The sequence below is a fragment of the Taudactylus pleione genome, unplaced genomic scaffold (genome assembly GCF_031769625.1).
Source record: "Taudactylus pleione unplaced genomic scaffold, aTauple2 ptg000276l, whole genome shotgun sequence".
Classification (NCBI taxonomy): domain Eukaryota; kingdom Metazoa; phylum Chordata; class Amphibia; order Anura; family Myobatrachidae; genus Taudactylus; species Taudactylus pleione.
This window is the reverse complement of record NW_028284678.1, coordinates 631,083-644,483: the sequence shown is the minus strand read 5'-3', so window position 1 is coordinate 644,483 and position 13,401 is coordinate 631,083. Positions and strand designations below refer to the sequence as shown.

General features: G+C 42.4%; 1 protein-coding gene across 3 annotated transcripts in view; it reads left to right on the top strand.

Moving 5' to 3' along the window:
• Positions 1–760: 760 nt before the first annotated feature.
• Positions 761–13,401, top strand: part of CUNH21orf91 (chromosome unknown C21orf91 homolog) — a 40,452-nt gene continuing 27,811 nt past the window's right edge. The window contains exons 1-2 of one of the 3 annotated variants that reach the window (XM_088481677.1): positions 761–829; positions 6,747–6,880. In XM_088481677.1, coding sequence (XP_088337803.1) covers positions 804–829; positions 6,747–6,880 — 160 coding nt within the window. In that variant the 5' untranslated portion in view covers positions 761–803. Of the gene's footprint in view, positions 830–971; positions 986–1,257; positions 1,333–6,746; positions 6,881–13,401 lie in introns of those variants that run through there. The other 2 variants (XM_088481678.1, XM_088481679.1) reach the window with 2 other exon arrangements.

The window sequence follows — 13,401 nt, the reverse complement described above, 5'->3', positions numbered from 1 at the left end:
AGACCTTTACCCCAATGTAGGGCTGGCCATCGACCATTGATGATTCATAATAATCGATGGTTGATGACCAATGTTGAATGCTTTTACCATCGATGGGGGAGAACCAGATGGTTCCCTCCCATTGATGGAACAGCCTAAATGAATATATATTTTTTTTTTTTTACAAAGTGTCTGGTCAAGGGACATAGCCCCGCCCCCAGGTTCTGATTGGCCCATGGGCCAGTCAGTCAAAGAACGTGGACAACCATCAGTTAGTGAAACCATTGGTGGCCACCCTTTGCATAGTTGGTTACCATCGATGACCACTTGCTATATCGCCATCGATGGCAACCACCGATAGCCATCCCTGCCCCAATGTCCTGTCCCAGCATTACAAAAAATATAAATATGCCAAAATATGCTGCGAGAAAGGGACACATTTCTGGATGCAGTTCTACGATTCTTTTAAAATATTTATTGCATAGCGGCTTTCATCCACTATACTACGAAATGCAATATATTTTAAGACAAAAAAGATATATATATAAAGTTTGTTTAGTTTTAGACTATTAAAAAGAAAGAAAATGCCTAGAAAATGTGGGCGGGCGGGCTCAGAACACCAAGTGCCTGGGAGATTACGGGGAAGTGACACAATGTAACAACATCTTCGTTCTGTTACGTTCTGTAGACGGAATCATCCTGTAGGCGGGGCTACAGCCACTCTCTACCCCTCCCCGCTCTGCTTCAGAACGTCTCATTCTATGACGTAAGGAACAGCGTGTACTTTCCTGGGGACTATACAAAGCCGGACTGCACCACTCGCCATGGAGGATAGGGGACGCCACCGAAGGTAAAACCCTTATCGTCATGTAGTGTTCCTATAGCCGATCACGCAGTATTTCCTTAACGTAGACGTTCTGTTCCTGTGATAACTGAGCACAGATCCTCGTTGCCCCCCTGTATCTGCAATGGTTTAGTCCGTTACTCGGCATCAGTGCTGTATGATGTAGGTATTGGCGTGGGCTCTACCATAATTGCTAGGGGAATGAGAAAAGGCAAAGGTGTGTGTTATGCTCCTGATACTTTTTTTGTTTGAACGCTGCTCAGTGCCTTAGTGCTAGTATGAAGCAGAAAAATATGCGACAGTGTTTACTGTATACTTTGTTGCTGTTGGTTTTAGACCCCCATCCCCCCACAAACTGTGAGATGTTGGTATGATCCAGTGAGTGAGTGATCGGGTAGGGGATGTCCATGCTGGTATAGTAATAGTGTTGTGGTGGGGAGAAGACAATCAGCGAGGTAGGGAGAGAAAAGCTGGGAGCCTGGGACCATCTACATTTACTATAGGCTAAAGTGAGTATATTCTCTGCTGAGATGGAATATGTATTTGTTACATTACATACATGGTCACAAAACAGTATTTTAATTAATTTATTGTCCTTTATCATCAGAGGTCGCATACAGGCATAGTGGTCATCTGTAAAAGTTTGTTGACTAGATTACAAGTTATAATATCTACCAATGTATAGATGTTTTAGAAACCAGTTTATAACAAGTTTACTTTATGTATTTCCTATTTTTTTGTTGCTTTGTTGTCTTTTGTTATTTACTCCAGTTGTGCTGTAAATAGGTGATAGCTCAGGGGTATAGAAACATCCTGGGGGAGGGGGGCAAAAAGAGTCCATTGTTATTATGTTTGATCTTGCTGTCTTTATAATGTTTTGGGTGTGAAATTTATTTTAGTAGTATGCTCTATAAGTTATAATGCAATTTAGGGAGATGTAAACTCTCAACTAGCCAACATGGTAGTGGTACACCTAAGGTGTAATCAGATTACTTGTAAATACTTTAAGGTCTTTATCTCTTATTACTCATGTTACATTAATATGTCTTTTAGATGTGCTAATTAATTACCCCTAACGCCACACAGCAATGAGTCTCCTCCATGCTTCATGGTTCAGTTTACCAACAAAGAAGGTCTGCCTGGGGCCCCCTGAGGCTACATTACTTCCTGATTTTGTTCCAAAGAAACAAAGGATTTAGCTAAACATTAATGTAACTTGTTGGAGCACATTTTCTAGAGGAAGGAGGATTTGATAGTATGCGGTACATCATAGACCCCAATTCTGTATACTTATGGATGGTTGTGTCTCCTGACTTATATAGTTTTTAGTTTAGATCCTGACCTATATCGTTTTTAGTTAACTCCATCCTGATTAGTACTAAAAGTATATCGTGAAGTTGAAAAGTTATTACAGTCATCTGTATCATATTTGGCATTGGCTTTTTTTTTTTTTTTTTTAAGTTGTCAAATATATTTTGGTCCTATTCCACCTTCTGAGGTTTTTGAGGTCATCGGCTTTTATGGCTAGAAGCATTGTACAAATTGAATGAAGTTTGGTTTTTGCATGTTTCTTATTATGTCATGGTTCATATGACTGCGAATAGTTGTGTGACTTGTGTTACTTATTGCTTTCATAACCTAGCGCTGTACTTGGGCTTGTTAAATCTTTTAACAATGCACTTTATTTTTCCCCTGCCTGTCACATGTGACAACATGACACTCCTGTGTCAAAGGCAAATGTGTATTGACTGCTCAGAACAAAAATATTTATTACTGTTCATTTAATAAGGCTACAAAATAAAGCAGTCCTCATATTTTTGCACTTGACATTCCCACGTACTGAGAACCCCCAGGCTGGTAGGCTGCTCTCAGAATCCATAACGTTGGGTTTTTCTCTGTTCAACCACCATAAAAGTCAGCTGCCCCCAGCCATTGGGACATGGTTCATTGACGCGGATGTGTTAGAGGCTGTTGGAGCACTGCTAGCATTTTACGCTTGATTATTTCTCCAACGAGCTGTTTGAACTTAGCCTGACTTGCAAATTATACTCCCTTGCTTTGATCACAGGCCTCATCTTGTCATGCACAATGTGACTCTATTGCCATAACTCCCTTACACTTTAGAAAGCTTCTATAACTTTCAGAGACTTCCAGCTGATCCGCTTCCTGTGCCTGCTATTAATATGAAAATGACTTTTTTTTTTTTTTCTTGTAGTTGGTTTGTCGTTTATGGAACTATTGCAGCATTCAGTTGTTTTATTTCTAATTGTGCACTTGTAGGGGGTAATTTAGCATCTCGTGAACACTATTACCTGATAGAGCAATGTGTTATGGTGCATACACACGGTCAGGTTTCATGAACGATTTCTGACAGTATTAAAATGAATGAAATTGTCAAAATCTGACTGCAAACACAGTCGATGTCAGAGATCGTTATCTGACATCTGGGAACGCGCGTCGTTCGTCAATGCATGCCCTACATGTCAAAAAATGAACGATTTTTACAATCCTTATCATTCATATCTGATAAGAAATCTGACCGTGTGTATGCACCACTAGTCAACGTGATGTCTACTGGTCTGACTGTAACAAGTAATGCATTGTATCTGTATTTTGCCTGTCTCTTTGTATACCATCACAGGATAGATGTTGCAACAAAATGAGCATAGAATAATGTCCCTCACTGCCTTTAAAAAACAAAACTTGAGGGTGTTACAGCATGTGAACCTTTAAAAATAGCACCTATTGGTAAAATATTAATGGGCCACAGATTAATAGTGAATATTCCTTATAAGAACATTGCTTCAGCCTCCGCATTTGGCAGATCGGACGTACGTACACTTTAAAAAAAAATGTTAATTCTTAAAATATTAAGAAATTCACTCCTAGTACAGGTTCAATATTGTATATGTGTACTATTTATTAACACTTTATAAAGCGCACACATTTTCAGCAGTGCGTTACAGAAAATATACCTACCAGTGTGGTTTTGGGTTGTGGGGGGAAACCGAAGCACTGGGAGAAAAGCCAAGCACACACGGGGAGAGCATACAAACTCTACACAGACGGGGCCTTGGTGGGAATCAAATCCAGGAACTCAGTGCTGTGAGGCAGCAAGCAAATCATTGTGCCACCAGGCTGCCCATAGTTGTTTGTGTATATTGCAATATTTTGTCATCCTGTTGGAGCAATTATTTTAGATGTAGTTGTCCTCAGTGTAGACTGTAGACCAGTGGGGGGGAAATCAATTAGAAGCGAGGGGATAAAGCTCCCAGAATGAGTGCCTGGAGCTATTCAATTGCCTGCGCTGTAACACCAGCGACTAACAGATTTATGCGCAAACCCTTCTGAGGTGCAAGCAGAAATCTGCGCTAGCTAGTGCCCCGGGACTAGCGCGGAGTTACCATGGGGGGAATTCAATTCAACGCGATGTTGAATAGCCGCGGGAGGGAGCTCCCGCAGCTATTCAATTCACTGTGCTGTGTGGTCGGAGAATGCTGGTTATTGCGCCATAACAAGGGTGTTAACAACATCTTAACAACATGTGCGGTAACTGTATCACGCCCTGCACTTAAGTGGGAAAATGCAGTTTACAGTGACTGAGGGCCTGATTCAGAGCCGAACGCTCTGACCAGAGCGCTCGCTCTGAATCAGGGCCCTCCTCCCTCAACTTGGAGCGGCCTCATGGACGCTCGCATAGCTGTGTGTTACCACCCACAGCTATAGCGAGCGTCCAGGATGATGGTCGCGATGGTCAAGACCATCGCGACCATCGGGCTTGCGACGAGACCCTGCGGTAGGGTCTCGCTGCCGCAAACCCTGGAGTCATTTTGGCTCTATCAGAGCCAAAATCACTCCCACTGACATCACTACTGATGTCAGTGGGGCCGGACTCAGACGGTAGGCATTCCCATGGGAACGCCTCCGTCTGGCAGCCACGCCCCCGGTACGCCCACCAAAGGGGGTGTGCTGTCACTCACCATCGACAGCACGCCCCCTTTGGTGCGAGACCCATAACAACGGCTTGGCCTTCGTTATTCGGGTCTCGCGCATGCGCACGACGGAGCTCCCTCCGTCATGCGCATGCGCAATTCGGCACCATCTACCCGCTTGCAAGCGGGTCAGAATCAGGCCCTGAGCTCCAGGCATTAGCTGCGGTAAACTGCATCTCCCGACTTAAGTGCCGGGCGTGATGCAGTCATTGTAATATGTCCGAGTGCTTATCCTGGGAGCTACACCCCCTTGCTTCTAACTGAATTCCCCCCAATATCTGTGATGGGTTTTTATTATCACGCCTGTAAAATGTCCCTTTTTATCCTATTTTCTGTGGCTCCCAGCAGCAGTTTTTATTTGTGCATCTTTTGAAGTTGCAGTGCTAGGGAGAGAGGGGGCCACCAGCATGTATTGGTATGTGGGTTGAATTCTGATTTCACAGGCCTAAGAATTTAATCAAAGCTCACACAAAATGGAGTTTGAGGTATAAGTAGGTTGGTCTAAAGCTGGCCATACGAGGCACTACAGCGCAGCCGTCCAGCAAACAGGAGCGTCTGCCCAATAATCGGAGCACTTCCAAACACTACACAATGTACAGAGGAAATCTCTGTTCACAGCCTAGAGTTGGTTGAACAATACTTGGGGTGATCGGGCAGGTTTGCAAACCAGAACGAAGGGTTCAGGCCGTGAGCGATCATCCTTCAGTACCGTACACGGAACGATAATCTTTCAAACCAGGTGACCTGGTTTGCCTGAATATCGTGTAGTGTATGGCAAGCTTGAGACTGCATAGAAAGCATTTTTGACACTCGGCACAACCAAACTAAACCCTATAACACTGCAGTAGCTGGGATTAGTTACCATTTAGATTAGAATGATAAATAATTTGGCCTAATATATTTAATATAAACTTGTTTTGCAAGTGTCACTTGCCTTTTAAAGTAATTAATCTGGGTACTATAGCTAACTGCGATATTTTATGGTGCACAAAGTAGGGCTTCAACCTAAACCACCTACTTGAAACTAAAGAAAAGACTCTTTACTGTCATGTGAAAATTGTTTAGGACTAGTCTTTTTTTTTTTTTTTTTTTTTTTGGTATCAAGTCTATGAAGTTCTTTAGACTGTATGCAATAGTGCTCTTTTGGAATTATTGAGTCGTGTGATGTACCTTTAGGAGCTGCTTAACTAGCGGGGCGTCTACTCCCGCGTATTTAGCCCATTAGTAGTAGTTATTTCAGGCCTGGCCAACCTGTGGCTCTCCAGCTGTTGTGAAACTACAAGTCCCAACATGCCTTGCCACAGTTTTGCTATTAAGAAATGCTAAAACTCTGGCAAGGCATGCTGGGACTTGTAGTTCCACAACAGCTGGAGAGCCACCAGTTGGCCAGGCCTGAGTTATTTAGTTAAGCGCTGCACTTTGTTGTGTTGTGCATCTATTTATGCCCCAATTAGTGAATAGGAGTGAATATACACAGAAAGAGCACTATATATTTGAGATATATTTATTGTATTTGGAGTCACAGTGCTCCTGGAGTATTAACTTAAACCCTATGCTCATTAAAGAGTATGTAAAATAAAAATAGCAAAAACAAATAGAGAAAACAGATAGTAAGGGCCACAATAGCTCAGGGATGGGTTAAGTTCAAGTCTATGAACACAATTGGTGTAAAATAAAGTTTTCATCAGGCGGAAGACCCTTCCCAGGCATCAACGGAGATTCCAGTTCCGAGCAAAATTGTTTTAATTAGGGGAAATTATTTAGAGTTTAAATAGAGAAGAAAAAAAAAAACATACATCGGACTATAAATAGGTAACTGGATGTAGTTCTCATCCCTACGTGATGCCTTCAATTAGCCAAAGCAGATGTGTTTGCTTAGGACCATTATGTGTCTTCCTTTGGTGATGTGAACATCTCTCTGTCTGTCTCAGGGGCACCATGTCTGAAGAGGAGCAGTTTGTGAACATCGACTTGAATGATGACAATGTCTGTGGCATCTGCAAGCTGGGCACCGACATGGAGACCTTGTCATTTTGCCACATTTGCTTTGAGCTGAGCATTGAGGGTAAGATTGACTTGTCTGGTCACATTTGCATGATATGACATGGATGAACTCCGTTCCTGTCCAGAAATAACTATTTGCAGAATTCTGTTGGACATATTTATTCTTTGGGGCTAACCTTTATTATGAATATCTTTTTTTTACTTTTTTTTTTATTTTAAAGAGGTGGGGTTTGTAGTAGATCGCACTTGAACATAAATGTGAATTTGAAATTTGATTTTTAATAGAAGATGTGAGTTTTGTTGCAGTCCGGAGTTTGTAGACCATCAGGCAGATTTACTAAGCTTCTGGAAAAGGAAAGAGGAGGTTTTGCCCATGCAACCAATCAGATTTTAGCTATCATTTTTTTTAGATCTAGTACTAGGTAAATGATAGGTGTAATTTGATTGGTTGCTATAGGCAACATCTGCACTTTGGTTGGTGCTTTATATATCTCCCAATCAGCTCCTAACTACCAGTTCACAGTCTGTGTTTGAAAAATGTCAGTAAGAAAATGATTGGTTGGTACTTTCTCTCTCCACTTATCCAAGTTTTGATACATCTCCCCCTTTTCCTTTTCAGAAGTCTTAGTACGTTTTCCCCACATGTGTTGTCTGTACGGTGTTTAGCTAATGGGGCCCATACATCAGCAATCAGAAAATAATTATTCTGTGTTTTTGTTTCCCCTGATTTTAACGATTCTCCAATCCCCCAATCTGTGCTCATACATTGCAGATAGATTTCGGTGATTTGCAGATCTTTTTCAGCAAATAACACACCTGCCACTTGCGAAAGGCTCATCATTTTACTAATAACGGTCATCCAATCGGCTGATCATTACCATACACTAGCAATCTACAGCCCCGGTCGGTGAAATCCAACATGTTGGACAACCTGACTCACCGACTCCCATCACTGTTTGATCGGAAATCTGTGAAGCTCATACGTTGCAATCATCTGCAAATTGGGGAATTGCCACAATTGATTGCCGATGTATGGGCCTCATAACATTTTGTAATTGGCTGTATGTATGGTGCTGTACTGCCAATTATTGTCCTCTGGTCAAAATGTAACGATATAACTGTAGGCAGCGTTACATATTTGTCCATTTTGATACCACCCACTCTCTCCCCTTCTAAACAGATGTCTGATAAAAAAGGAGTAGTGTTCATGGAGGTGGGAGTGTATGTTAGCACACACTAGAAACAGTCTTCCCTGGGAAGGCCGTGCCAAAAATAATGGGCTGTTCTGCTGACACAATTACAGATTGTGAGTACGCATATGACAGCACTAGCAAAACTTACAATAATTATATCTGAAAACTTTGAAAATGTATAAATAAAATGCAGAACATTATGCAGCAAGAAAAAATAAACTATATTTATTAAGTTGAGATCATTAAGATCTATTTAATATTTTCAACATCGGGCTGGTTTTTTATAACAAATAGGACGTGACGATTTAATAAGTGGAAGATCAGATTAACTAAAGTGCCCAAAGAGTCATTAATGAGTGAGAGCGGAAATAATCCTCAGAACTGTAGCGATATGTATATATGGATGTTGATTAGTCCCTCTGGTCAAATAGTTTTCGATGTAGCTGTGTTTTGTGCCTTCCTCCTGGTGTAGAAAAAGCAGTCTGGCTAACTAATGATACTACCCCTTTCCCACAGAGATTAGGACCAAGGAGCTTGCCGGGGCATGCCGGCTCGACCTGGGTCCTCTCTCTGTATGAAAGTGTCCACATGGGTCTAAATTGCCAGGGCTTCAAACCTGGTCGCGACCAGGGTTGAAGCCTCGGGTGGACCCTTTCACACGGAGGACCTGGGTTGAGCTTACAATTGCCCTGGTCCATTTGCTTGACCCGGCAGTTTCATGTCTTGTGGAAAGGGGGCTAGGAGCTGTAACCCAGGTCTGTGTGAAAGAGGTTCTATTAGGCGGGGGGGAGGTGAATTCAATTAACTCGTCCCTAGAGTCTAGAGGTTGGGTCTAGCACTGGACTCGCATATTTTTGCTCACAGTCCTTTGGGGCTGGGTACAGAAACCAGTGGTACCGGAAGTGTGGCAGTCCCTGCCCACGCAAGTATGATTATAGTAATATTGGAGAGTGCCGCCTGTGTTTCCCCACCGGTTTCTGAGAGTGACTGTCTTTTGTACATAATGCTGGGGATGACCAGAGGGGCTCTATCCATTATCTAGAGTGCCAAACGGGTGGTTCTCTGTGTATGTATTAAATATATATTTTTCTGTACAGCGTGTCTGTCTGACATGCGCAGAGAGAGACGGACAGTGGCGCATGCTTGCACCATGCGCAGCCCCATACTGGAAGCTCCATAGAGTAGAAGATGGAGGTCCTGATGGAAGATGAACAGGGGGACCCCATAGTCTACCTTGCAGCCTGGATTTTTGGAAAGGGCAGACAGGCAGACTCCCACAAGAGAATGATTTGGTGGTGGAGGGTAGCGCAAAAAGGGAACGAGAGGGAGGGGAAACTGAGACAGACCAATATGTGTGCTCACAACTGGGTGAAAGATGTGTCCAAAATACTAGTTTTCTTGTGAGTGTTTAAATACATATATTCAAAATGTATATTGAGTATGTATATAATTACCATAGATTAAATAACAAAAGTTTATTTATATAAGGTGACTAGAACATCTGAAACATCATCTACAATCTACACTTGGACTTGGTGCTTTGATTCTAGCCTATAGCTGCACTTCCCTACTATGGTGCTGATGTAAAATAATTTGTTCCTGCAGTTCCTGTGACTATATGTACATTGTCGTATGTCAAACTGGTGACCAATGTAAACTTGAACTGGCAGACTAAGCAAAGGGCTGTGCTATTCATTACACGTGCTGGGAAAGCACATTTATCACTAGTGCCGGAGCCGTATTGCCGTATAAGTGATGTGATTAAGCTGATGAATAACCAAATTACATAACCAACTGCCTCTGGCAAAACAAACTCGATGTGTGTGTTATATACTGTAGCTTCTGATTTTTAATCGCTTAATATAATATACTGAAACACACTGTGTAGTGTTTGATGGCGCTAAGCTTAGAATGGACCTGTCATCATCTCCTTAGCTCAGTATTATCAGTCTTTCTGTCAATCATCAAATAACTATTGTTTTTCAGTTTGTTAAAACGAAAAAGTTAATTCTAATAAATATCCAAGGGTGTTTTCAAAGTTTGGACCTAGAAGAAGGTCCTGTAAGAGTCCTCTTGATCAGGGGCCTATCTATAATGGGTACAGGGTGTGCCGGTCTCATGGGCCCCTGGGTCCAGGGGGCCAACACCGCACCCCCTGTACCCATATTTTTAATACTCTCCTCTTTGGAGTCCCATGTCGGCGTTATCAGCGCTGTAGAAATCACCTGGAAAATGGCCACCGCTGCCATTTTCCCGGCGTTTTGCATATGTGCAATAGGGAAGTCAGCGGGAAAATGCTACGGCATGCGTTGGGCACAGACTAGTGCCTAGAGCAGTGATTCCCAACCTCGGTCCTCAACGCACACTGTCATTCCTGGTTTTAGTGATATCCATGTTTAAGCATAGATGGTTAAATCATAATATCTAAGGTACTAATTAAGTCACCTGTGCTCAACTATGGCTATCCTTAAAACCTGGACTGTTAGTGTGCCTTGAGGACCGTGGTTGGGAACCCCTGGCCTAGAGTCTACTGCTGTGGTGCTACGCTGAATGCGCTGGCGCTGGAGAGATATAGAAGGGGGCCCCAGACGGGGACAGCACACTGTCCCTCTCCTCTTAATACTCCCCTGCTTTTGATGTTCCAAGTTCATACAAGTACAAGACTCGGGCGTGTTTACAATCAGTGACTGGAACTTGCTAACCTCCTTCTGTTCTCATCATGGTCACTGGAGATTACTCGGCTTCATGCCAGCTTCCTGTTTCCCACATCTTCTACCTACATGTTTCTTTATCCATCTCGCACTTGCTGATATCTCTGCCAACTGCAGTTATGCATTATCTCTAAAAGTCATTTCTTCCGTTACCATCCCCAAAGGCAGATAATAGTCATTGAGTTGTTTGATCCTCTGATGGATCATGCTAAATGTTTTACTGCCGCTCACACTGTTTCTACAAATGTCAGTCTGGAATAAGCCATTTGACGGAAGACCTTGTGAGTCTTGTTTTCTGACATGTCTTTATAGTCTGACACCGCTGAGAAATAGAATTCCCGCCGGTCATGTACACCGCTCCGGATAACGCGTTTGAGCGTGGGAGTAGCCGATGGACCACAAAAGCTGAATTGCACATTCCTCTGCTTGATTTGAGAAGTGATCGCAATTCCGAATGCGGTCTGATCTTGCGACTTTAAGGAAACTGCGTATGCCACGCGGCACTGCGCACGCAGCTTAGAGCATTAACAAGCGATTTGGTCATACATACAGTCAGGTGCATAAATATTGGGACATTGACAGAATTTTCATATTTTGGCCTCTATTCACCACCACAATGGCTTTGAAATGAAACAAACAAGATGTGCTTTAACTGCAGACTTTCAGATTTAATTTGAGATTTAATATTGAGAGTCGACAGCAACTGATTCCAAATGCAAATGTCACACCTAGAATCAACTCCAGACCTTTTACCTGCTTAATTGATAATGAAATAATGAGGGAATAGTCCATACCTGTCCATTAAATAGCTTTTGAGTTGATAGTCCCATTACTTTTAGCCCCTTAAAAAGTGGGAGGCACATATAGAAACCATTGTAATTCCTACACCGTTCACCTGGTTTGGGGGTAATTACCCTCAAATTAAATCTGAAAGTCTGCAGTTAAAGCACATCTTGTTTGTTTCATTTCAAAGCCATTGTGGTGGTGAATAGAGACCAAAATATGAAAATTCTGTCAATGTCCCAATATTTATGCACCTGACTGTATCTTGGTCCTTTCTTATTACCAGCTGGGCATTCCTATGTTGACACATAGAAAAAGCATGATGTGGGCTACTCAGGTGAGCATTGGCTAGGATCTTTCTGATTCAGACGGATCTCCTGCACTACTTTACGTGTGACCCTGTATTTGTGTGTATGTATTTGTGTACACACACACATAAACACACTGACAGGACACACACACACGTGTCAAGGGGATGTTATTGGATAGATGTGGCATAATCCAAGCAAGTTTTTCCAGCAGAAATGTTTTTCTTCCCACTAACTGACATTGCTGCTGTTTTTACCCACTAAAGTAGAGGTTCCCAAACTTTGCTATTACAGTCCAGGTTTTACGGATATCCATGCTTGAGCCCAGATGGTTAAATCAGATCGACTGAGGTACGAATTACAGCAAGTCACCGATGCTCAAGCATCCAGGTTTAAAGGATAGCCTTAAAACCTGGACTGTAATGGCGATTTGTGTTCCTGCCCATTGCCTGAGGGGGGGGGGGGGGGGGAGCAGGCAGACAGGTCCGTCGCGTGCCACTGCAATGCTGAAGATGTGGCCAGGACACCCGGGATGCAATGTTGTACTGGTACTTTCATTTGAGAGGAGATTTACAGCCTGTTTTACAGAGAGCTGCCCCCCATCCGGTATTCTGTATACAGCTACCTAGCCTGTAGTGTCATGTTACTCTACAGGCACAATCTTTGTAAGTGTATATGTTCATGGTATGTTTATTTTATAAGGAAACGCCTCATTATGAATTCTTTGCTTTTACAGAATAAAGAACTGTGAAGTATCACAGCTTGTACTGTTTAAAGGTTTTGTCGTGCCTTAAAATGATTGATTACAATTATTTATACAGTGCGCACATATTCCGCAGCGTTTATATAGCGCGCACATATTCCGCAGCGTTTATATAGCGCGCACATATTCCGCAGCGTTTATATAGCGCGCACATATTCCAAAGTTTTATAGAGAACATTTGGCTATTCACATCAGTGGAGCTTACAATTTATTCCCTACCACATGTACACACAGGGTTACATTTTTGTCCGAAGCCAATTAACCTACCAGTATGTTTTTGGATTATGGGAGGAAACCCATGCAAGCACGGGAAGAGCATTACACTCAGTGCTGTGAGACAGTAATGCTAACCATTACACCAAACGTGCTGCCCTGAAGTAGGCATGTGTGCTATAATCTATATTGTACTCTATTTATAAAATGACACACCGGGCACTAGATTCTTTCCTTAGGGATGTGCATTGAGGGAGAGCTACTTTACAGCACATAGAGAAGTTCTTAATTTTTTAAAATACACTTCACCGAAGAGGCGAGTGTGTATATTTTGCAGGTTACTGAAATCTCTGGCAGCATACGCTGTATAGTATACATTAAGACAAAACATATTTTTATTATTTTTTTTAGATCCATCTTCATGTGAATGTCACACTACTGTGATGATTAGTACTGTTTCTGCAGTGAAGTGTGAATTATGTGTATTACTACAGACAGCCAGACCTCCTACCTCATTGTATATAATCCAAGAAGGATGACCTTTCCCCTGGGATCGCTAAGTCTGCTGAGGATTTTCTCAAGGACAGGTGGCTCATTTGTGAGCAGTTGTA